This window comes from Nothoprocta perdicaria, unplaced genomic scaffold, assembly GCF_003342845.1.
Source record: "Nothoprocta perdicaria isolate Ctin4 unplaced genomic scaffold, notPer1 scaffold_2, whole genome shotgun sequence".
In the NCBI taxonomy this organism is placed as follows: Eukaryota; Metazoa; Chordata; class Aves; order Tinamiformes; family Tinamidae; genus Nothoprocta; species Nothoprocta perdicaria.
Genome location: NW_020455204.1, coordinates 8,986,946 through 9,010,369, shown reverse-complemented (window position 1 = coordinate 9,010,369; position 23,424 = coordinate 8,986,946). Strand labels below are relative to the sequence as shown.

The 23,424-nt window shown below is 43.3% G+C and overlaps 1 protein-coding gene across 1 annotated transcript; it reads left to right on the top strand.

Moving 5' to 3' along the window:
• Positions 1 to 7,459: 7,459 nt before the first annotated feature.
• Positions 7,460 to 11,967, top strand: CHRNA9 (cholinergic receptor nicotinic alpha 9 subunit). Its single transcript, XM_026037783.1, has 5 exons — positions 7,460 to 7,529; positions 8,501 to 8,646; positions 9,225 to 9,379; positions 10,453 to 10,985; positions 11,411 to 11,967. Exons 1-5 carry the CDS (start codon positions 7,460 to 7,462, stop codon positions 11,965 to 11,967), a joined length of 1,461 nt encoding a protein of 486 aa, XP_025893568.1.
• The last annotated feature ends 11,457 nt before the right edge of the window (positions 11,968 to 23,424 follow it).

The window sequence follows — 23,424 nt, the reverse complement described above, 5'->3', positions numbered from 1 at the left end:
TGTTTGAGCAATTTTCCCCATTAGGAAAAAAAAAAAAAGTAACCTTTGCAATTTAGAAATTGCTTACAATAGCTGATGAGGAACTATTCTGGGACATCTGTTCTGTGCACTGGTATTTAGCAGATTTTTATGCTTTTTTTGTGCTACATTTTTGGTTCCTCCTCTATCCTTCCCTGTTTGGTTGGCATTGCCAAGATCACCCCTGGGGATGCCCGGAGCGGCTTTCCTGTCTCTGAGCTCACTGCACCAAGCCCTGCACCCTTCCCTATTCCAGCTCTTGGGTGGATGGTAGAGATGGATCAGATTTCCATTTTTGAGATTTTGTTACTATCATGAATATTCTGCTTTCTTCCTGGGACAGGCCAGAATCCTCTTCTCTTGGGATTTTACAGAGTGGGAGAGTTTACCATCACTCACTGTGGCTGGAAGCATTATGCCCCTCTTCCTTGGAAAGATCATCCATGCCCATTTAGATTTGACTAGATAGCTGCTGGGTATGATGGGATGAATCTGGAACTGCACACCCGAGGAGAGCCTGCAGGCTGGTGTCACACTGATCTCTGTTGCCTGCTATGCTTTGGTGAACTACTTAGTTTTTATGGTAGACCAAGGGATAGAAGAATAGGTCCCTCACATCACTCCCATCCAAGCTGTCATTGCCACACGCCAAACGCCACATCAGGATGGCATGCAGCTCTTTTGGAAAATAGACTGGTGTTGAAAAATGTTTTGGACTTCTWACTGCACACCCAGCTTGCAGCTGGGCAGCTCCTGAATGTGCCCATGTGGTGCATCCCCAGGTGCCCTTGTTGTAAGGAAACAGTTTGCTTATGATCCTGCTTCCCTAATGCTACTCACTCAATCTTCATTGCAGTACTGACTCTTTAACAAGTACTCAGTGCTCCCGTCACTAAGTGTCAGTTATTATTCTATGTTTTTCATAGTGTTCCTTGCTAACAAAAGACTCTTTGGAACTCGGCAAGGTCTTTGATATTTAAACTTCATTTCACTTCAAGGCTTTTTCTGGTCAGTACCTGACTTGAAGCATCCTTTGAAAGGGCTCAGTGAAGGTGCCTAGGAAGTTTTAAGGGAACAGGTACAGACTGGTAGAGGATAGGATTGAATACTTGGAACTGATAGGATTGAAGCAGCAGCAGCTCAAACTAACCTAAACAATGGAGCTGAGTAACAGTGCCAGCTTCCTAGGATGTAACATCCAAGCAGCTGAACAACAGCTAAATCCCCTCCCCATCCATAGCTTCCTATCACCAATTACTAGCCAGTTTCAGTTCTCATTCCATGAGACAATAATGGATGAATATGTTTATGTCAAGTTATCTTGTCACCACTGGGATTAATAAAAAGCCTTTGACTGAGCACAGCACAAAAAAAAATTTAAAAATGCAGTTTATTGATAAGATTCAGAAATATCAGAAGACTGAGGGGTGTGTGGTGCTGAGGGTCTCCCTCTATTTATGCCTTTTTCTAACGAATTGTTGCATGCTAGATTAAAATTAAGCCCGTCTTATCTTTCAGTAAAAAAATTCCATGGGATTTTTGCGATCTCTGGTTACCAGAAGTTAATACTACCCATTTAGGCCACCTTCAGTGAACAGCTCTGTGTTACATGGCAGAATAGATTTTGGTGCTCACTGCAGGGCTTATTACAGTGTGACAAGACTTAAATGCTTACTCTTATATCTAACCTCTTGAGATCTTTATTCTGGCTGCAGTTCAACCAAAAGTTATTTGTGCTTCTCTGGTTGTCTTTTTTTTTTGCAAGAAATGCTTGCTTGCTCAGTAACTTCTGTCTGGGTACCTAAAATATAAGTGCCAGTGCAGCTGAGGTGATGTGAATGTGGCAGATCCCAGGAACTTGGTGTGGGGCTGGTGTGGCAATTGCTGCTATTGATTGGGATGAATAAAGTCTTAATTGTTCCTTATCCAGGTGTGTTTTTCTTCCCTGTGCAAATCTTGATGCACTTTTGCTGTCATCTGTGTACCTGATGTATCTGCTTCTGGGTTGTGCTATACCTGGGCATGATAGACAGGTTTCCTGTTCTATGCATCTTGCTGTGAACAGTGTGGCAGTGGTGGGGTTCTGAAATTTTTATGGATGTACTTGAGAGGGAAAAAATGGGAGATGGCTGCAAAGCACCAAGGACTAAGTAGTTCTGAGTAACATAACTCATCTTGACTCCTTGGTGGTGGGATGGTAGAAATAATCCTAGAGATAATGACATAACATGTAGTCAGCGTATGGAAAGGTTCTGGGCTATCCCTGTGTTTCAAAGATGAGCTGAGGCCCTGTGACAGCAGGTGGTGTGGGAACACCTGCAACTGAGGSTTCTGCTTGGTTGCTGAAGATGTAAAATGGATGAGGAAGCAATTGTGTCTGGTGGAGCTCCATTAATGGAGGGTCTTCCAARAGCAAAGGGAAGGGAATGGGGTTGAGGTGGACATCTGCAAACTGCACTACTGCAGCACTTCCTATGGCAGCCTCATCCCAGGAGGTCTCTGCAGCCCCTCTCAAGGGTTAAGTCCTGTGTTCCTGGGCAATAAGCCAGGCTGAGCAGGCTGCCCTGTAGCTGGGGAGGAGAAAGACCTTGGATTGTCAAGTGTGACATGTCAGTGTACTTGGTTCTGGTGCCTCGATGGGTCACTGGCTGTTAAACCAGTGCTCTTTTCGCCAGAGGCKGAAAGGGGCCTTTAATATGAATGAGAGACTTGTCCAAATCAGAGCTGACTGGAACAGTGCAGTTCGGTGGGGAACTGTGCTGGTAGCCACGTTCATCTGCATCTCTTTCAGGATGGAGGCAAAGCTGCAGATGGAAAAGTTGTTACTGTCTCCTAATGAGTTAATGTTTGAAGGTGCAGAGCGGGGCACAGGAGGAACCAAGTACAGGAGTCTCTCCCTTTTCTCAGCTCGCTTGGTTTTTGACGTGGCCTCAGATGGAAACACTTGGAGCCTGTTTGCTTTCTTTGCTGTAGAAAGCTGAGCTCTAGTGAAAAGTGTAGCCTGGCCTAAAGGTATCTTTCGTGCACCTTTGTGGTGCATATTCTATCCGAAGGAATTGTGCTTTGGTGAAACTTCAGCCCCTGCTATAGCCCTGTTGCTTTTCTCTGTTTCTGAAACCTGAGGAGATGCTGTGTCTTCCATAGCCCAAAAGCAATCAGGTAGATAAACACTTCAGTCCTCCCTTCTATGCCCTTTTAAAAAGGTAAATATTTCTACAATCCAGTTTGAGCATCAGGCAGCCTGGCAAAGGCAGCCTGTGATCTGAAATAGTGTCTAGGCACAGAGGTTGTCTGTGTGCAGAGCACAGAAACYGTGATCAGCAATTCCAGCCATGATACAAAGCTGAAAATGATCCTGATGAGAAAGAGTTATATATAGAATAGTCTTGCTAAAGCAGTGAAACAGCTTTGCCCTTAACTCCTACCAAATACTGAATACCTCAAGAGCAGAGAAAATGCCAGTGACCTGCACCTCTTCTGGTGAGAGAGTGAACACGCTGTATTCCAGATAAAATAACACAAAGCTTGGGACAAAAGTTGCCTCTCCTCCACTGGAAGGCTATTAATAAAGCTGTGCATATAAGTGGGGCTAAAGAAAACTTACTTTCAGAAAACCTGTAACACTTAAATTATATTTTCCTTTTCTGGAACATGTGGCTACGATTCCATGACCTGACACTCTGAAAGCTTCCTCATATTTCCTCTSTCCTGTGTGCGTAAGAGGAAGAAAATATGAATGAGCCTGTTGGTGTGAGGTGGGAGGGGACTTTCAGAGGGAAGGAAGGAAACAGGAGGCAGCGGTAGGTGAGAAAAAAACGAGGGAGGCAGCAAACCACACTGTGTCTAAATGAAGTGCTGTGTGCTGCGTGTATAGAGCAGGCCCAGGAGCTGCTGCTCCCTGTGCTGTGAAGGCTTCGGCGTCCGAGGAGATGTCTGGGGCTCCTCAGAGTTGCACCGCTTGCCCCTCTCACAGGATGGGAGCATTCTTTAGCAAAGGCTTCACAGAATGGGAACACAACAGCTTCTGAGATGAAAAATTGGCAAGAAGGCAAGAAGAAGCAGGCTGTGAGACACTTCCACCAAACCGTGCTCAGAAACCAATCTGCTCCCCTCTATTGTTCTCCGATGGAGGGGGTTATAAGGGGTACAGGTGGCCTTGAGGTCTGTGATAGTATATGTAGTTTTTCTAATTTGAGGCTTAATCTTTCATGTTCTTTATGCAGTAAAAGGATGAAAATGCATTTTAAAAAATTGCAAAAACACATGTCAAAGCCTCAGCTTTGGGWGCAGAAGGCTATTTTAGGCAGGATAATCAATAGAACAAGTTTTAAAATAAATGTTCTTCCCTTGTTTCCTGCTTTGCTTGACCAAGATAAAAATCCAAGGTTGGGAGTGAAATGAAATAAACTCCCATCTGTATTTCAGGCYGTTCTTAAGTAGTGTGTGTGTTTGTGAAGTCAGACCTCCCTTCCATGGAAATACATGGATTTCAGAGATTTTCTGCAAGTCTTCGAAGCGGCATGTGTGTTTTTTTAGACTCATAAGCAGCTGTGCAGGACTCGAGTGTCAGATAAGCTCAGGGCCCACATGCATTCTGCAGTAATGTTTGAATAAAACACATGAAAAGCAGGACTGGRTGTTGTGCCCTTTGCCTGTGCTCTACATACAATTTCATACAGTTGTTACGAATGATTTATATCTGCCCTTAAACCTCATGCTGAGTCTTGTGCATCAAGCAGACCAGAGAGCCCCATTCAGTTTTGTTCCTTCTGCTTATCTTGTTTCTTCTTTAAAAGAATATCTCCTCTCTGCATTGTCTTGCACCAAATGTGAAGCAAATAATCAGCGATGCAATTAATCAAACTGCATTTAAATGTGATTCCATTAAAAAAAAAAAGGCAAAAAAAAGAGAAAATCCTTGACTGCCAGGGTTTTCAGTAGGGTGGGTAACAGGGACATCTGCTGGCTGATGCTCTTAGCTGTAACTTTGAATTGCCCTGGGATCAGGCTCCAGTTTTGGAAAAGCTTCATGATTTGATTCTAACTTCCAAGCACCTGTGACCCTTTCTAAATTCCCRGAGAGTGCCGTCATGCTTCAGCTTCCTAAATTTGTAGCAGAACGTTTTACTGTAAAAAGAGGGCTGCTTCACTATAAATGTAAGCCTCCTTGAAATGTTAAATGGGATGTTTGATCAGGGAGTAATAYTGCCATAGACAGAGCCACAATTTAAAGCTGTATTCTCAGGAAGTCTGTACATGAATCTCTCTGATCATTAAATAATGGTGTTAAAAGTCACTCTTCTCTCAAAGTATCTACATTAGACATTCTGATTAAAACTGCAAATCATTTTTACTGTGAAAAAAGTTAAAAGCCAACTAGACTGGTATATTAAGATTATTAATAATCTTTAATAGTGGTAGGGTTTGGGGATATTTTTTAGTTTTCTGCTTTTACAGAAGTTGCACACAAGTTGCAGTCTTGCATATGTGTGTACCTCTCTGCCTGTCTGCCACATAGATGCAACTAGATAAATGCATTTGAAAATTACTGTGAGGTTATGCAATATGCATTTGAGTTCATAACGATCAATTTACGGAAAACAGTGAATGCCAGGGAGACATGCTTCTTGTTTCTGCACGTTGAGAACACCCAGTTTCCTTCTAAAGACCACATTAYATAAAAGTATTTTACAGCTCTACAGTCATCTTATGTAAATTGCTGTATGTCAGTGTGTAGTTATGCTGGTTTAGCTGGTCACAAGCCGGCCTTAAGCCTGTGGCAAAGCAGGCTTGATCTTGCACCATGGGTGTTTAGAGCAGCTCTAGCCCTGGTGTTACCCTTAGCACTGGTAGCTACATGCAGATGTCATGGCAACCCACTCTAGGCTAAAGGTGTCACCTGAGAACCCGCTGATCAGACCATATCCAATAACCCTATCTCCTTTGCCTCTCATTTCTGTCACGTGCTGCCTATGGGCTGCTTTGACCTTTTTGACTTCTAAGCCATTTTCTGCTTTTTTCCCCCCTTTTGAGAATTCAGCAAATGAAGTGACAGAGATGGATTTCATTACAGGTGCCTAGACTGCAATTATTTATTGCTTAGCTATTAAATCTGGCTACAAATGTCACTGATTTATGGACCCCCGTAAAGCACAAACTTTAGGCAGTGAGTACCAGGGGTGCTGCATTATATRTATGGAGGGATCAATTTACTTCTAGCCTGGAGAATGAATGAGCAAAACACTCGTTCTTAATCCTCGTGTGGTTTGGAAGTGTTTGGTATAATTCTTTTTGTTGATGATTCATTCTGCTTTTCCACCTTTCTACTTAACATTTTTTTTCAGTGGTTGCTGTACTCTGCTACCTGGAGAGCAAGGATCGTGGATCACAGGATGTGATAAGGGATGGATTTCATTTGCCCATACAGAAAATAAGTTGTCACCTCTTCTCTGTGAGAAACCTGTAGGAAATGCCTGCAACACAAGGAAACTAACTTGGCAATATGAGGAATGGACAGAGCTGAAGGTGAGCAATTCTTTAAGGCATTTAAGGTAGGAGGGGCTTAGTTATGGTGAACTTGTGCTCTTTGTCACTTCACTTGCTAAATATAAGAGCTGTCAAGCTCTGTAATCTGTTGTAGTTAACAAAACTTAGCAAAAGTTCTCCTGGCAAACTGCTGTGTACCAGAAAAGGGCCCTTTCTGTAGGGTCCAGTTCTGCTTCTTCCCATGCTGAGTAGTGGTCTTGGAGTTGTCCAAACCGCTGGAAGCTCTTGCTTGTTTGGCTTTGGTGGCAGTTCCTGCTGCTGCAAGTGTCCCCTGTGTTGTCCAAAGGAGAAATTTTGCTGTTTCTGTAGCTTCATCCCTTCTACATTGCATCAATTTGGTTGAAAAAACATTGCTTTGGCAGCATAGCGGTAGGTAGGGAGGGGATTTTTCCTGGGCGAAGTGTTGGCTCTGTGATGTGCAGGACAGCTTTGCCAATTAGACTATTGAGCCAGATCCTGTTTTTGTGTGAGGCASCACAGGCTTCAGCTGACTGGCTCTAAGTGAGCTGCTGCTGGGCATAAGGGCAGCAAACCTTGGTCCTCGCCCCAAAGAAGTGAGAAAGGGTTTAACCAACTTGCCCATGAATGCTGTGTTGGCAGTAGGAAAAGCAGCAGAGTGCCGCTCGCCTGCTGATGTCCCTTCCATTTATCCTGCTCAGCATCAGCGTCAGCTCCGGCAGCTCTCAGGTTACCTGGAGAGGAGGGTTCAGCGGAGCCCGTGGACGCGGCTGGAGCAGGACTGTGGCACTGCTGAAGGAGCACAGAGCTGCTTCTGGCAGCTCCTCCGTGCCTCAGATAACACTGTGCTGCTGTGCAACCTGTTTCTTGTCTTTTTGGACAGTGGTAAGTGTCTTTGTGGCCCTTGAGTGGACAGGATTCTGCTTACAGACCAGAAATGAAGAGGAATAGCCCGTTCTCCTCCTGTGCGTGCCTCCTGTGGCTGTTGACAGCAGTGGTGCTTCAAGGTGAGAACAACTCTTAGTAGCCARAAGTTAGATAGCTTTACTCAGAGATAAGAGCTGGTATCCAACTTRTCTATCCTACCCAGCTGTGCTGCACAGCTTCATCTGTTTTTACTTTCCTCACTGATATATAGACAAAAACGAATGATCCTGTGCAGTCAGTTCTAACTGCTCTTTGAGAAGCTTTGCTAGGATGTCTGCTTTGAACTGGAGTGCAGAGAGTCAGTGTGAGTCACCAGAGTGAAGCGCTCAAATAGTTCTCCCTGCATTGTGGCATCTGGCACTGTGCAAGCCTTGTAGATGCTGCAGTCCTTGCCCATAGCTTGCAGGAATGTGTGAATCCATCTCCAGGTGATACAGGCATTCTAGGGAAACTGGGTGCACAGGGTGGAACAGCCAGATATTTATTTAAAAGGATATGTTTTAGTGGATTGTCCATAAGGCAATGGAAGGTGGTACTCCAAGGATGGGTGTGTGCTCATGCTCTTTCTAGGGACTGTTAAAAAAGGAACTCTGAGAGCATGAATCTGAGTGCTGCATTTCAACTCCTATAACAAGTTGTTAGCTAGGGAGCAGCTTTGAATTCAGATTTTGCTTCTAATTCTAGTTTGGCAGGCATGTGACTGTCAATCCTTCTGTACTCAGGAAAGAAAGCAATAAAACAGATAGTATTTAAAAAAAAAAAAAAAAAAAGACCTCTATTGCTGCTGCTTATTTGGGGAAAATAAATAGTAAGTAAGTGTGAACAACTGAAGTTTTCAGCCATGCATTTACTACAGAAGAATAATGTGCTTGTGTGAATAGTTTCAGGGCTAGTCTGTTGCCTACACTGAATGATATTCTAGAGTATTTGGATGATAAAGTATGGTTATAGTATAATGTATATTTTGTCGTTACAGTAAAAGCTAATTGCACTTTTGATGTTTTCTGATATTAGTACTTAATCTGATGTACGGAACCAATCTGTTATCTAGCTGTAGAATCAGCTAAAGGAAGATATGCCCACTTGCTGTTTAATGAGCTGTTTGCAGACTACTCCAATGCTCTAAGGCCAGTGGAAGACACAGATAAAGTATTGAATGTCACCCTTCAGATCACATTGTCCCAGATTAAGGACATGGTGAGTAAAAAGTATTCCCTTTTCTAGAAAGGTGCAGAAATTGGTGTAATAACTCTCAACTGCAGAAAATATATGTGTGTGAGCATGTTTGTTGTTTGGAGTAGGAAAAGTGAGCTGTGTGTTATTATGACAACGTCAGTAGTGCTTTATTTTCAAGTAAAGCAGGCTTAATACTTAACCATTTGCAGTGCTAGGCTTCTGTTGCATGGCTACAAGCTGATAGCTCCTCAATTGTTAAATTGTTTGTAATAGCAGTTAAGTATTGATATTGCAGCCTTCAATAGGAAAAGTTTTTTAAGAAATTTAGTTTTGACAACTTTGCTTTTAAGACCAAAGGGAAAGTTTCTGGAAGAAAGGAAAATTGCTTCTRTGACTTCTGAATTGCAATTTAAAGGTTTCTAGCAAGTTTCAGAGAATCTGTTGAAATGACTCTGTTAACTATTTTTTTCTTAAGTTGACAAAATAAAATTCTTAAGATGGAGGAAGCCTTAAGCTATTTTATGGCTATAAAACAAGTGCTGTGTATCCAAGGTGTGCTTTGGTCACCTTCAACAAGAAATTTCTGCGTGTTTATGCAGGATGAAAGAAACCAAATTTTGACAGCCTACTTATGGATTAGGCAAAGCTGGTATGATGCCTACCTCACGTGGGACAAGGATAAATATGACGGGCTGGATTCCATCAGGATCCCAAGCAATTTGGTCTGGAGACCAGATATTGTCTTATATAACAAGTGAGTGAGTGTAGCTGAAAAGGATCAGTTCTGTCAATATTTGACTAAAAGCAGAGGTAGAAGTAGTAGAGGTAAAAATAACAGAGCCTCAACTGTAGTCAGTTCACTTTGCATTAACAAGGAGAATGCTTGTTGTCTTAAGATTTGTTGTTGGTTATCTAAATATTYTGCATTATAGCCAAAGCCAGGACTATTTGATTGTTGTTCACATTATACAGCAAAGCAGCTTCCCAGGGCAGCTGAGAAATTCAGAACATCCCCCTGCAGTGGAAGTGTTTTCTGAGGCTCCCGAGGAACTCTGGAAAACTGTGTTCTCAGACTGGTACACACTGCTCTCCCAGAGCAGCAGTCAGGATAATCTCTGAATGGATTTTGTACCCCAACTGTATCCCATTTGAGGTCAAGTTTGAAGAAGCTGTGGCCCAGAAGTACTGTGTAGTTGAGCAGCATGATGTTTAGTATATCAGAGTAATAATCCATTTAAGACTGAGAGAGCTGGGCCTGTTCAGCCTGGAGAAGAGGAGGCTGAGGGGGGACCTGATCAGCGTGTATAAATACCTCAAGGGAGGCAGTGAGGAGGAGGGGGCGGCCTCTTTTCAGTGGTGGCCAGCGACAGGACTAGAGGAAACGGCCACAAACTGAGGCACCARAAGTTCCACAGGAACTTAAGGAARCATTTCTTSACWGTGAGGGTGACAGAGCCCTGGCACAGGCTGCCCAGGGAGGTTGTGGAGTCTCCTTCTCTGGAGATCTTTAAAACCCGCTTGAATGCAGCCCTGTGCCACATGCTCTGGGTGACCCTGCGTGAGCAGGGGGTTGGACTAGATGACCTCTGAGGTCCCTTCCAACCTTAAGCATTCTGTAATTCTATGATTCTGTGATTTKTCCACAAATAAAATGGACATTACTACTTGTAAGTAATAGCTGAGAGTTCCTGATGATRCAGGATAAATAATACAATTTCAGAAGCGTGCTTTTAATGGCTTGAAGGGAGAGTCTGCCTCCAGGCAAATGTGGAGGGACTGCCACAGTAAATYGTCACATACAATTTGTCACTTTTTTGTCTCTTTTAGGGCTGATGATGACTCCTCAGAACCAGTGAATACTAATGTTGTGTTGAGATATGATGGAAAAATCACTTGGGATGCACCAGCTATCACAAAGAGCTCATGTGTGGTGGATGTATCTTACTTTCCTTTTGACAGCCAGCAATGCAACCTTACATTTGGGTCCTGGACCTATAATGGTAATCAGGTAGACATCATCAATTCTCTTGATAGTGGTGACCTCTCTGACTTCGTRGAAGATGTGGAGTGGGAGATTCATGGTATGCCAGCGGTTAAGAATGTAATAACCTATGGGTGCTGCTCTGAGCCTTATCCAGATGTGACGTTCACGTTGATTCTGAAGAGGAAGTCGTCTTTCTATATATTTAATCTGTTGCTGCCTTGCGTTTTGATCTCTTTCCTGGCCCCACTGGGATTCTATCTCCCTGCAGATTCTGGGGAAAAAGTGTCTCTGGGKGTCACGGTTCTCCTTGCTCTGACCGTGTTCCAGCTGATGGTTGCAGAGATCATGCCGCCCGCTGAAAATGTGCCTTTGATAGGTGAGCCTTACACTTGTTAAAAATATGACTCATTAATTAATCGCAAGGCTTTATGCCAGGMAGATCATGTCACTGCTGCTTTTTGAGGAGGTAAATATATTGTATTTCTAAGGCSTAGTAAAACACTTAAAATGTGTGTGGAACTTGTGCACGTTATAGGTATGCTAGAGTCTACTCTCCTCTATTTTAGATTACATATTAGTTAGCTGCATCATATTAATATATTCCATATAGCTAATATATTTAAAGCAATTTTATCCCTTACTGTTAACAAAAAAAAAAAAACCCAAAAAAAAGCACCCAGAATCCAAAGAGCAAGTGAGAGAACTGTAAGCACAAGGGTTGGACTGTTTCAAGATGTGTTCCTCCATTAAAGTTCTATTTGGATACTTTTGTTAATAATAAAATGTTGCTTTCTGTTCCAGGCAAGTATTACATAGCAACTATGACAATGATCACAGCTTCCACTGCACTGACCATCATCATAATGAATCTCCACCACTGTGGCTCGGAAGCAAAGCCTGTCCCGCGGTGGGTCAGGGTGGTCGTTTTGGACTACATGTCAAAGATCTTTTTTGTTTATGACGTGGGTGAAAATTGCACGAGTCCACAAAGGAAGAAAGAACAAGAACGTAAGTTAGAAAGGGATGACAGAGGCCAGAGAAGGCRCAAAGAAGAAAGGAGTCACCTTTCCAGCAGAAATGATGACTGTGGTCTCAAGGAGAGGCTGAATGGAAATTCAAATAAAAGCTGTGAAATTCATGGTGAAAATGCTGGGGTACCTGTTAGCTGCTGCTCTTGTTATAAAACACTGTTAAAAAATATCGAGTATATTGCTAATTGTGTTCGAGACCATAAAGCAAACAAGGCCAAAGTAACGGAGTGGAAAAAGGTAGCCAAAGTGATGGATAGGTTCTTCATGTGGATTTTCTTTATCATGGTGTTTTTTATGAGCGTGTTGATCATTGGGAAAGCAGCTTGACTGAACGTCTGCACACACCTGTTTTTGTAAGTATGAATCCACTTGGCGAGCTTGTTTTTATGGAGTTCTGTGATGGGTGCTCGCCCCATGTCTGCTGTTACACTCTTTAATACTTAACGTTCTTCCAGGCAGCTCACAGTTTGAGGTTGCTGTGTGCCTTGTCTAGCACCTAGYGTGCTCCTCCAAGCCCAGTAAATGGCACCGTAACCCCCGTGCTTCTTGCAACTTGCCTTCAGCACCCGTGTGCACCAATGTGCCTGCTTTGCTGACAACAGCACCATCTCATCTGCGTGTTAATTGCTCTTAACCTTCTCAGCAAATGGAGCTCTGGAAGATGTGTAGTAAAATGAGAAGCAAATACCCTGGGTGTACCCTGGGCAGGTGAATTGCCTTTACAAAGCACCTTGAACTTTGAAACCGTGATACTCTAGATGCAGTGGGAGAGGCAGAATGGCACTGTAATGGATCCCAGTCAAAAGTTCAGGTGATAAAGCTTGTTTTTATAATTGTTACAGTTAATAGGGAACACATGTGGGAAGCTGTAATTTAAGGTAGTGAGGAGTCAAAATGGCAAAGTGATGCCATTGTTATGCCCAAATTTAYTGGAACGGATTTGTGATTACTATTCTGTAAATGATGCATTGAATACTTAATGGCTTTTGTATGGACTAAGGAAAGCTGTAAGCCTATCTGRAGCCTCATAAATAACACAAGGCTTTAATGCCCAGAGTCCAATGTAAAGATGAACTGGGTGGCTAGCCAAGAATTAGCTTGGTAGGTGGAAAAAGTCTCAAGTGTATTCCCTATATATTGTCAGTTTCCAAGCAACTTTAATGAGTAGTTCTTCTAGAAAAAAAACATGCTGTTTGTTTTCACTTTGCAGAAAAATAGTCTCGCCCATTTATTATGGAGTTCAGGGCTTAGTGCTTATATTGCCCATTTGAGGGAACTGTTTTTGTTTGTTGTGATTGGAGAAAAAAACCAATCCCCAAAAGCCTGAGATACTAAGTATAAGGCTAAGGCATTCAGAGYATGAGTCTTCAGAACTGAAAACAGGTGAGTGATGAGGATGTTTGTCTGGTGCCTATGTTTGTGGTATAAAGAATAGAGAAATATTGTCCACTGTTCCTTCAAGTATAGGATCAGATGCATCAAATCCAGTGAATGACTACAGGAGAAGACTGATTGTACAGCGTATGAGAAAGCAGTTCCTTGCAGCAGGATTTGTGATGGTGAAAGGCTGCATAGATTTAAAGAGTCAGGAGAAAACAAAAGAAAAAAAAAATCTATTGAGGATACTGCTAAATCCAGTCCCAAACTGAAGAAAGCTGTGAGTGTTTTAAGGAATTGTAACTGCGTGCCTGGTCTTCCACAAGGATCCCCTGGAGACGGGTTTCAGATTCATCAAGACCTTTGCTTTGACTCCAACGGGTGGTTCTTAGAAGTTGCCCTGTCCACTTCTGTATGAAGTAAACTAAAACATGTTTATAGCTGTGGACTTCCAGTGTGTGCGGATGGATATTGTATCATGAGGCTCTGTCGTGCTGGTGCCCTTTGGAAGTTTCTGCCTGTCTGCATGCTTGAAGATTTTGAAATCACATTCTGTACTTTCCTAGTCTGTCAAGATTGACAGCACTAAAGGATTTTCCTCCTTTGTAAGAACATGGTAAGGTTTGAAAATTATTTACAGCTACTTTTTTGWAGCTACAGAGTACACTGGCTTTTCTGTATTATAGTTTGGGTGACTCTAAATCCAAGTGTGCTAGCAGTCAAAACTGTGCATGATGTCTCTAGTGCTGAGCGGAGACAGAAAACTTCAATTTCAGCTGTCTTGGTGTCGTCTTCCCTTTGTGTGTCTCATGCATAGATCCAGTATCCCATGAGATCCCATGAGATTTTTTTTTCCCTGAGCTGTCATCCTTCAGAGCAGAAGTCTAGTGAATAACCAGAAGAAAAAAAAAAAAAATGGGAGTAGCAATTTTAAAAACAGAGGAGGCTCCGTTCTAGTGTGGATTTGCACATTCAAATGTGGTTCAGAACAGCTTTCTACACAAGCCATCTAGAATTAAGAACTTTTCTTCAGAGCCTGTTATGCTGTTTGCCTTCTCTGCTATCCTCAGCACTCTTTACCATGGTCTGTGCTGAGTGGCATCCACACTTGCAGTAAGTTCTCCTATACATTTCATACAGATCTCCTATACATAACATCTCCTATACATTTATTTTACCATTTTATTCAAAAGGATTTTTTTAGTGATGTCTGGAATTGCTGGGAATTGCACTTATTTCCAAAGAGATTCTGTCTGTCATTTTCTTTGGGATTGAGGGTTGTTTGGTTTTATTTATGTTAATGCACTGATAGAGCTGGCAAAGGAAGAAAGTGTTTCCTATGGAGGCAAAGCTGGTGTGGTTTTGAGTTGCTTAAACACGACCCTGACAACTGTAAGCAAAGTACATCAAGTGAGTAAATTAGGTCTTGTTGGGTGCTTGCTTGTTATGAGTGACCAATGACAGATATTTGTTTAACCTTAAACTTTGTAAATATACTGTATAATGCCTTCAAATACTGTACAACATTTCTGGTTTTATGTATTTTTGAAATCTTTCTTATATCTAATACACTAGCAGAAAATTTCAAACCAGTGCAGTGTGGACCAATAAATTACAGTAATGTAATTAATGCACACATCTGGGTGGCTCTGTCATATGGATTCGTTATATCTTCTTAACATTCAGTGCATTTAAAACATAGAATTAGAACGCAGAATGAATAAGAAAGCCAGAGCTCGAAGTGCTCACCTCATGTCAGTGGCAGAGCAGAACTTTGCTAGCATATCTTCACCACAAAAATGGACTCTGGCTATAATGGTACTTTAGTATCATCCAGTGTCGTCTCCAAAGGCCAGAAGGCCCCTTTTGCAGGTGGAGTGTGATGTGAGGTTAGTGATGATGTGACCTCCTAAAGCAAAGAGCTCCATCTGTGACCAAGACTGCTACACGAGGTGGGCAAACCGTAAGGGAGAGACAACACTGGTGAGTAGTGAGGTGAAAGGGGTAAAATTAGTGGGACCCTGAGAGTCCCCTTACAAAGGAGGAGAGGGGTGGGCAGACTGCGGCCGGGCTGCCGTGGTTCAGATGCAGCCCTGGCCAGGGGCTGTGTTGCTGCAGCAGCTCTGTCCTGGGGCAGRGATTATTGGCCCATCCAACTTCAGCTGTGGAAGCAAAAAGGCTGTGAAGGGCAAGGTTGCACCTGATGACAGTGATGTGTCCAAGGCTGTACCGCTTGTGATGAAGCAGTGGGACCCTGTGGAGCTGCTGTCACCCCCGGCATGTAGCCCATTTCTACCTCCTCTGTTCAGCTCCCAGAGGGAGGTGTCCAGTGTCTCATTTGTATGGAGACAGGTCATTGAAGGTGGCTGCCTGTGGGCTACCTAATTACCTGAAGTTCATGCTAGGACCAGTGTATATTGAAATCCTGTCCTGCTTTTTCCACAGAAGCCTGAGATGCACTTTCTCCATAGCTGGTCTGACCTGGCTCATGATRTTTAAAGGTGCTGTTACCATTTAAGCATGACGATAGCTTAGGTGACTACCAGTAATATATCTGTGGTGAGTGTTTGTTGCTTCTACCTACTGTTTGTCATGTAACTGAAGGCAACAGGGCAGCAGTAGTGAAGCAGGCTGTTATGATCATGTTTCCTCATGGCTGAAGGATGGCAATTCTTAAAGTTTAACACCTGACATGACCCAACTAAGGGAGAAGCAAATGGCCTCTTACTCCTTGCACTTTTAACCAGTAGTGCAGTGCAAATGAGCCCTGCTGTCTGATATTTTTGAAGCTTGCCCTCAGCTATACTGTTCTAGTTCTCTTTTTGAGAACAGCTCGTACTACTCTGCCGAGGTTCCGTTTGCAGTATAAAAACTGAGCTTTTTCTGAGTGCTGTGGTTCAAACTGGTGTGCGCTGGGCATGACACAGCAGAGCTGGTGTCTGCTTTGCGGGGGCCTCTGCTCCTCTGTAGCCTCCGCTGCGGTGCGCGAGGCCAAGAAGCGCCCGGCTGGCAGCGACAAGGGCTGTGAGAGGAGCCGAGCAGCCAAGCGTGGGCKCGGAGGCCAGGGAGTTAATGTCCCTAGGCCTTGTCCTCCATGAGGCACCGCCCTCGGCGGCCRAGCGCCCTGTCACACAGCTCCTCACCTAGGCCCGACACCTCTAGGGGTCATGCGAGTGCTGTCCTGGCGCTAAAGCTCTCGCCGTGGGATTTTTTTTTCTTTTATAAATGAGCAAACGAACTCTTAACCATAGATTTTTTTTTCCCCTCCTCCAAGTGATGCAGACTTGGCGCCTTGTTATCCTGGTATCTTCTGACTTTTTTTTTTTTACTAAAGGACTAGGTTAAAAAAAAAACATTTGAAAGGCAGTTTTATCTGCCAAGAAGTTAGGCTTTAGCTTACCGTGTGATCGAGGGGCCGACAGTCCTACCAACAAAACTGATTTGATTGGAACTTGATTGGTCATGTCAGTCCCCAGAGTRGTGGGAAATGGAGGCTCTGAGTGGTGGAGGCCGTGGGCCTGCAGCTGGTSAGGCCCTCTGGGACCCACCAGAAAATGGCAGCTGAAGTCGATGGACGTTGCAGCAGGATGAACTCCCTCCCTGAGCTGTGTCAGTGGAGATGTTTCAGCTTGGTTCCCAGCAGCCTCAAGCTCAGTAGAGGCTTTGTGCAGGTGGTTGCCCTTTTCCATTCTAAAACTTTCATCCCTCTAGATTAAACTGTCTCTTCTCTCGGTTGCTTCAGAATTGAGTTGCTTTCCTCCTGCAGTAATTTTTGCTCTTTTCTTGCAGTAGAAGAGTCCTATTTTGGTGGGTAGGGCCATAATATAAGGCTCAAGAAGCTACTTTAGCACCATAGTGCTGTTCCCTTTCCCCTGTAGATGTGTCACCTTAGGTTCAGTAGCCACAGATGTTGACTGGATAGAGCAGTATCTGTGATATGGAAAGAAACTTGTTCTACGGCTAACATACTCTGCTCATCACACACATTGGCATGAAAAGATGGTATTCTGTCTATGCAAAAGGCTTTGCATAGACAGAAAGGTAGGCTGAGAAAGGAGAAATCACTGAAACAGTTCAATGGATGGCTTTTATTTCCAAAGGTGGGCCAATTTGGTAGATGCCCCTTGTGACAATTCTRAAGATGTGAGAAATGGAGTGTGATTCATCATACAGCCTTCCCTGCTTGCTCTGTCTGGTTCACTATGTTCATTGGAGCCCGCACCGGCACACAGAGATGATGATTCTCCTCAAAATGCCAATATGAACTTCCACCGTCTTCAGACTGCAGTCCCCTGTTGGAGGGTTCCTGGAGTGTGGAGGCTGTGCAACTCCTAGGAGGTGGCAGGTGTTATATGAGCATGCTGCGGACACTTGCTAAGTCGCAGCCTGGTCCTGTTGTGTGTGTTGGTCTTGCTTTAGGATACCTCATTCCTAACACATCTGTCTCTGTTCCCAAGAGGCGCTACTCCTGAGCCAACTTAGCTCTTGGTTCCTTCTTTCCTGCCATGCAYCCCAAAGGGGATCCCAGCATATGGGAGAGGGTAGAAGGCAATCCTTGAGTCTGTTGTGAAGCAGATGTTGCTGAGAAGGCATAATGGCTGAGGATGCAAACAGGCTGTGTCATAGATGTAGACAGATTTATTGCCTGTTAAGCACAATGMAATACACTTGCCTGACATTACTGAGTCAGTATTGTTCTATGTGATTATAGTACAGCCTGGACCTGGAAATACTAATGAGCAGCAAGGTCACCTCAGGGAGKAGACTTCTATTTGTGCAGGAGGAAAACATAAATCATCATTCATTTCCTTCATACTCCAGCTGATACTGTTACATTGCTGTTTGGTAGCTTTTTTAAATTATTATTAAAGAAAACAACCCAGCCAGGAMAGTGGGGTAATTATTAACTGCTCAGATCTGTAAGAGCATGGGTTTAAATTTATTAAAGAAGCTAAGCTTTGCTGTTTAGTAAAGGAACATATAATAAAGTAAGAACAAATACTTGTCAGAAATTCTTGTTTGTACATGACATCTGAGAGGTTGCAAATGAAAAACACAGCAGTAGATGGCTTGCAGGGATGCAGTGGCACCTGGAATTGCAGTGTTTGTACATGGGGCTTTCTTGTAGAAAGGAGAGGGGGCAGTGGGGAGAATCACAATGTTGTTTTGGCATCTGGTTTCATTGAGATGCTTTAGAATACTGGAAATATYTAAGTGTTACAGGTCTGAGTCATGTTCTCACTGATGATATTGGTCCTCAGTCCTGGAATCACCTGGTGGTTTTCTTACACTGCATACGGGTAAATCACTCAGGATTTAAGGTGAATACAGGGCAATGTGGAATGATCCTGTCTTGCTGCATTGCCTGATATGGCTAGGGGGTTGCTTGGCCAGGGCAGTGTGTATCATGTTAATGCCTTCCCTATTTCTTCTGCCTAATGAAAACTTGTTATTCAAAATCAATAATTAAGCAATCACTGAGTTTAGAGAGGTGGCAGCTCTAGAAATAGAGCACTGTGCTAGAATTGCTGCTTTGCCTAAAAGCAGAGAGGCTGCAAACAGGCTCCCGACCGGCGCTTTATGTCTAGATCTAGTTAGGACTGATGGCACTTGGGGGTGGGGAGGGATTTGGAAGAGAAGCCACTGCTGTGGAGGTGTAAAACTGTGAGGATAGGGAGCTCGCCTATAGCCGTGCAGTGCTCACATGCTGACCCTTCAGGTGCAGGCAGGTGATAAAACTGAATAAACAAACACCAACAATTTGTGTTACGGAGATAAAGATTTATGCTGAAATGAATTGAATCCACAAGGAAAGGGAAAAGAGATTTAATTTAATCYAGAAGACAGTATGTGGAGGTGAGTGCTCAAGTAAAAGGCCTGTTACAATCTCATTACCATTTACCCAGTATGTGAGCCTYCCCTATTTTTATTGCTTTTATGGGTTATGGTATCTCACTGTAAGTAATATCTCTCCAAAGAGCAATTTTATCTATGACAAGTAATTTACCTAATTGCATGCTATTGAGAGGAAAAGGGTTGCATTCAGGTATCAAGCTAAGAGTTCCAAGGTTCACTGCAAAAATGAGTGAGAAAGTATCTTATCAGGGATCAGTCATTTATAGTTTGCTCTTATTTCCTTAACTACTGTCCAGCAAGCCTAGATCCTGGGTAGAATAAGTGGGTTTGGTTTTGTGCAAAGTATCCTGCAGGTTTTTATACAGAGGTCATTACTCTGGTGAGAAGATCAGTAGTAGCTCCTTTCACTTCACAKGGTGGCTGCAATATGCCACTGCTGTTATACAACTTTTGTTTTGCTTTTTGTATTTCAACCTCACTGTCTTAAAGCACATAATAATCCTCTGGTTCTGATCTGGGTTAAATTTTTTGCCCTCTGAATCCCCTAATTGCTATTTGCAAATTTTCCTGCCAGTAAAGGTCACAAAGATGGCTTGATCTCCAGCTCAGCTTCCATTTATGAAAGGCAGCGTAAGCAGTCTGCTGTTTCAATTCATTATTCCTCTGAGACCTTATCAAAAAAGACCATTTTTCCATTATAGTTCACTTCCATCTAATTTTTTTGTGATGTTTGAAACTTAGGGTAGGAACCTCTAATTTTACAGGGGCACARTCAGGTGGTAGGAGCAGCTCTGTCAGACCTAAACCTGACCCTGTGTTGTCTCTTGCATAAGACTGTCCCCTCGAGACTGGAAGCTGTTGTTCTCCCTCCACACCTTTCTGCCTTTGCTAGGAAGGTCTCCAGACGGATGAAACGGGAGCGGAGCCCTAAAATGAGATGGTGCCATTTCAGTGMCCAGTGCTGCAGCAGGCAGTGTTGAGTGTTCACTCGAGCCCCTGCAGACAACTTATGCAAGGGCTTTGCTTGGAGAGCTGCCTTTGGGACCTGGCTTTGCTTCCCACTGAGGGAATTCACTGCCCTAAACGAACTGTTCCAGTTGGAGGGAACCAGTAGTTGGCATCAAGTATCCTCACAAAGCCTTGAGTTGCCCCACTCCAGTGCTCCGTCCCAGCCTTTGCTCCCGTACACTATAAATGCCCTGGGCAGTCCCTGCTGCTCTTCCTGGAAATGGTCCTGCCAGAGGCCAGCGGGACAGGTGAAGCTGATCCACATCCTGTAGAGCAGCCTTTTGGATCCTGTATGSATTGTTTAGCGCATAGGTGGGAAAAGGACATATCCTTACTTCACACAGTCCTTTTCTGCTCACCCCATGTCTTTGCCAAGGCAGCTCTACCATGTTTTCTAACTGGGAACTGCATTGCAGCGGTGACATTGCTGCTTTCCTACATCTCTAGCAGGATATCTGGTGGTTGCCTGCTTTGTGTGTGTGTGTGTAGGGTTTTTTTTGGTTCATTTTCTCCCACCTCACCACTAGGGCATCAGGATTAAGGCTTTGGTATCCATGCTGAGAGCCTTGACCCATTTCTAAAGCTGAGCCAACATGCTCTCCAGTTCCTCTAGTCTGCGTTTTACCTGATGCTTCAAGGAAAGGCACCCTGCCAACTGGGAAATGCAACTCATGAGTTTAAAACTCTGCTGTGCAGCATCTCCTATGACTATACAAATCCTTCCAGAGGCAAGATGCCATCTGTATGTACAGTGGGGAGAGTCCTGAAATGTTTGTGAGTTTATTGAAGTAATAAGCTCACATATATGCAACTTTTTCTACCTTTAGAGTCCTTTGTAATTATTTTATGTACTTATAACAGTGACTTAGCTAGATGTTAATCCATATCCTTCTTTCACAGATGGACAATACAAGCAGCATTAACTTCCCAAGACTATGGGCATAAGTGGCTGCAGCCCCTTTATCTCTCTCATCCTTGATTGCTCTCTCAGCACATATAATTTTCCCACAGCCCAACTTTATGGCTGCTCTGTTCCATCCTTGTTTTTGGAAATCCTTTGCAGGGTCTCCCATGTACTTGATCATGGACAGATGAGATTCCTGACTGAAGCCAGCTTTGTTTCACCTTGTGCAGGGTTAACATGCAGGGTGTACTCAGCGCAGGAGCAATACTGTGCCCAGCGTGCCCTTTCCATGGGCTGCATTTGTGCTAGCTTGCAGGTTATATTCCTCCCAGTGAAACATTCAGTGAATACCTTGAGCAGCTATGACAAACTCTGCCATTGAAGAAGCAGACTAGCTTCCAATAAGAATAATGTTCTGCAGTATTGGATAAGGATTAAGCTTTAATTGTTCGTGTGGGCAGAGTGTCTGCTATTTCTCTACGCACTAATCTTGAACTGCCCTGTAGAAGGTAGCTCTTTCTGTAATTCCTTCCTTAAAATCATTGCCAACAAATACAAACACTTTGAGAAGTGCTGAAGACTGGATTTTCAAGGGCACATTGCCCAATACCAAGATTAGTGCTTTTTGCATAAGCATCAAAATAAGGGCTAAATTTTCAAAATTGCTGATCAGCCACTGCTAGAGGGGGTCAACATGTCAAAGTGAAACACTGATTAGTCTCCTGTTTTGTCTTCAAGGATAGAAGCTSTTCCCGTATTTTTGGTTTATTCACTCTCTATACATGTTTTAGAAAGTAAAATTATTCTGTCTCAAGTACAGAAAAGTCACATATAGTTTAAACAGAAGCTTTTTCTTTTTTGTAAGGGGAATATATAACATGCATGTGCAGAGTAAAATAAAAATTTGTCTAATTGAAAGTCTTATTGCTTCAATTTCTAGAAGCGACTGCACTTGGAAGGGGGAGATGTTGAGAGCTGCTAAATAAATAAAGCATCTTTACCTCAAAGAGGTTATTTCCCTGAGTTATGTCCCTGCTTTGCTTACAGTATTAATCTTGGACTACTTTAAATCTTCTTTCCTTCTTTTCCTTTCTTTATTTGTAACAACCAGATTAGATAAAATCAAGCTACTTTGTCTTCAGCATGTGTGGAAATGTGGAAACTCAAGAGTTGACTCCTTGCAAAGAAGCAGATTTAACTTTTATGAAAGGAAGAAAAAAATCTATGTTGGGACAGAACAGCTCAACATGGGGCTGTTCTCTATGGAGCATGTCCAACTAAAACCAGATTTGGCTGTGAGCAGTCACTGACTGACAGCAAGCTGCCACCCAGCAAGCTGCCAGGGTGATCCTTCCTACCATGGGGCAAGCGTTGGCAGGTCGAGCTTGTGCGACTGATACTACAGGAGCCAGAGTGAAGATAAGACTCCTGTGGCAGTCTCACTCTGTCCTGCTTGGGATTCACCTCAAGTGGGAATATCCTAACAGCTTTTTGGCAGAAATCTTACAATTTGTCCAACTTTATCACTTGCTAGCTCCTGCATCATTCTGTACTAATATCAGTTCAACCTTAATGCGATCCATGTGTATCTACTTTTAGCTTCCACCAGTTTGAGCTTGGCATGCTCATGAGTGTGTTTCCACAGAAGAGTCACCATCCAAAATTTCTTACCAGATCACAGTCTGTTTTGTTTACCCTTCAATTATATTTGCTCCTCTAAACCCATCTGATTTTTGGATCAATAGATCCTGTAGCGTTCATCAAAAGCTTTTGTCTAGACTGATCAAAGTGTAAAAATAAAATGCAGTGAATTGCCTCCCTTTTCCTTAGTAGTTCTTTGCCTCGGAGAGGGAGGGCCTGTTCCTTACCTGTTCTCCCTTTTCCACCCTTCCAAGTCTCATCTGCTATTAAATCTTATCTTTGACTTTTGAGTCCCTTGTCATTATCTCGGTACAAGCAAAGCCCCCATTACACTCAATATCTGTGTTAGGAATACTGGACAATATGGCATTGGCTAGCCCTATCATTTCTGGAGCAAAATAATTAGTTACACAAAGCTCCTTTTTGTTTCTTTTGTTGACTTTCTGGCAAGTTTTTCTACTCTACCTTCACTTTTTTTCTTCCCTTTGGTTTCATTAAAACAGGAGCTTTCATCTTTTGTTTTGGGAGGTGTGTGATCCCCCCTGCACTTACATGTTGGCCTTTCGCTTCAAACAACATCTAAGTAGAAAACGTGCAGGGGACAAGACCTGGGACCTCTAAGCCTGGTTCAACCTCTGTGTGAATTGGGTCCTATCTCATCACCAGCATTAAGACATGAAASTACAGGGCCAAAAAACAACCCCAAATCCCCAAGAGATGAAGTTTTGTTAGATAATGAGCCTGCTCCCCTGCACTCCTTTCTTCATGCAATAGGGTTCAAACTTTTCAGGGTGTAGGAACTGATATGACTAATGAATAGGCAGGTAGCAGCCAAAGGAGGGGGAGGAAGAAGAGACAAGACAGCCCTGCTGAGGTTAGACTTCTCACCAGGAAAATATTGAGGAGCTCTGGGAAAGCTGGCTAAGTTATAACAGTGCTTTTAAGTTTGTAATGAGACATCACAAGGCAACTCTGAAATAATCTTTCTGACAGGCAGT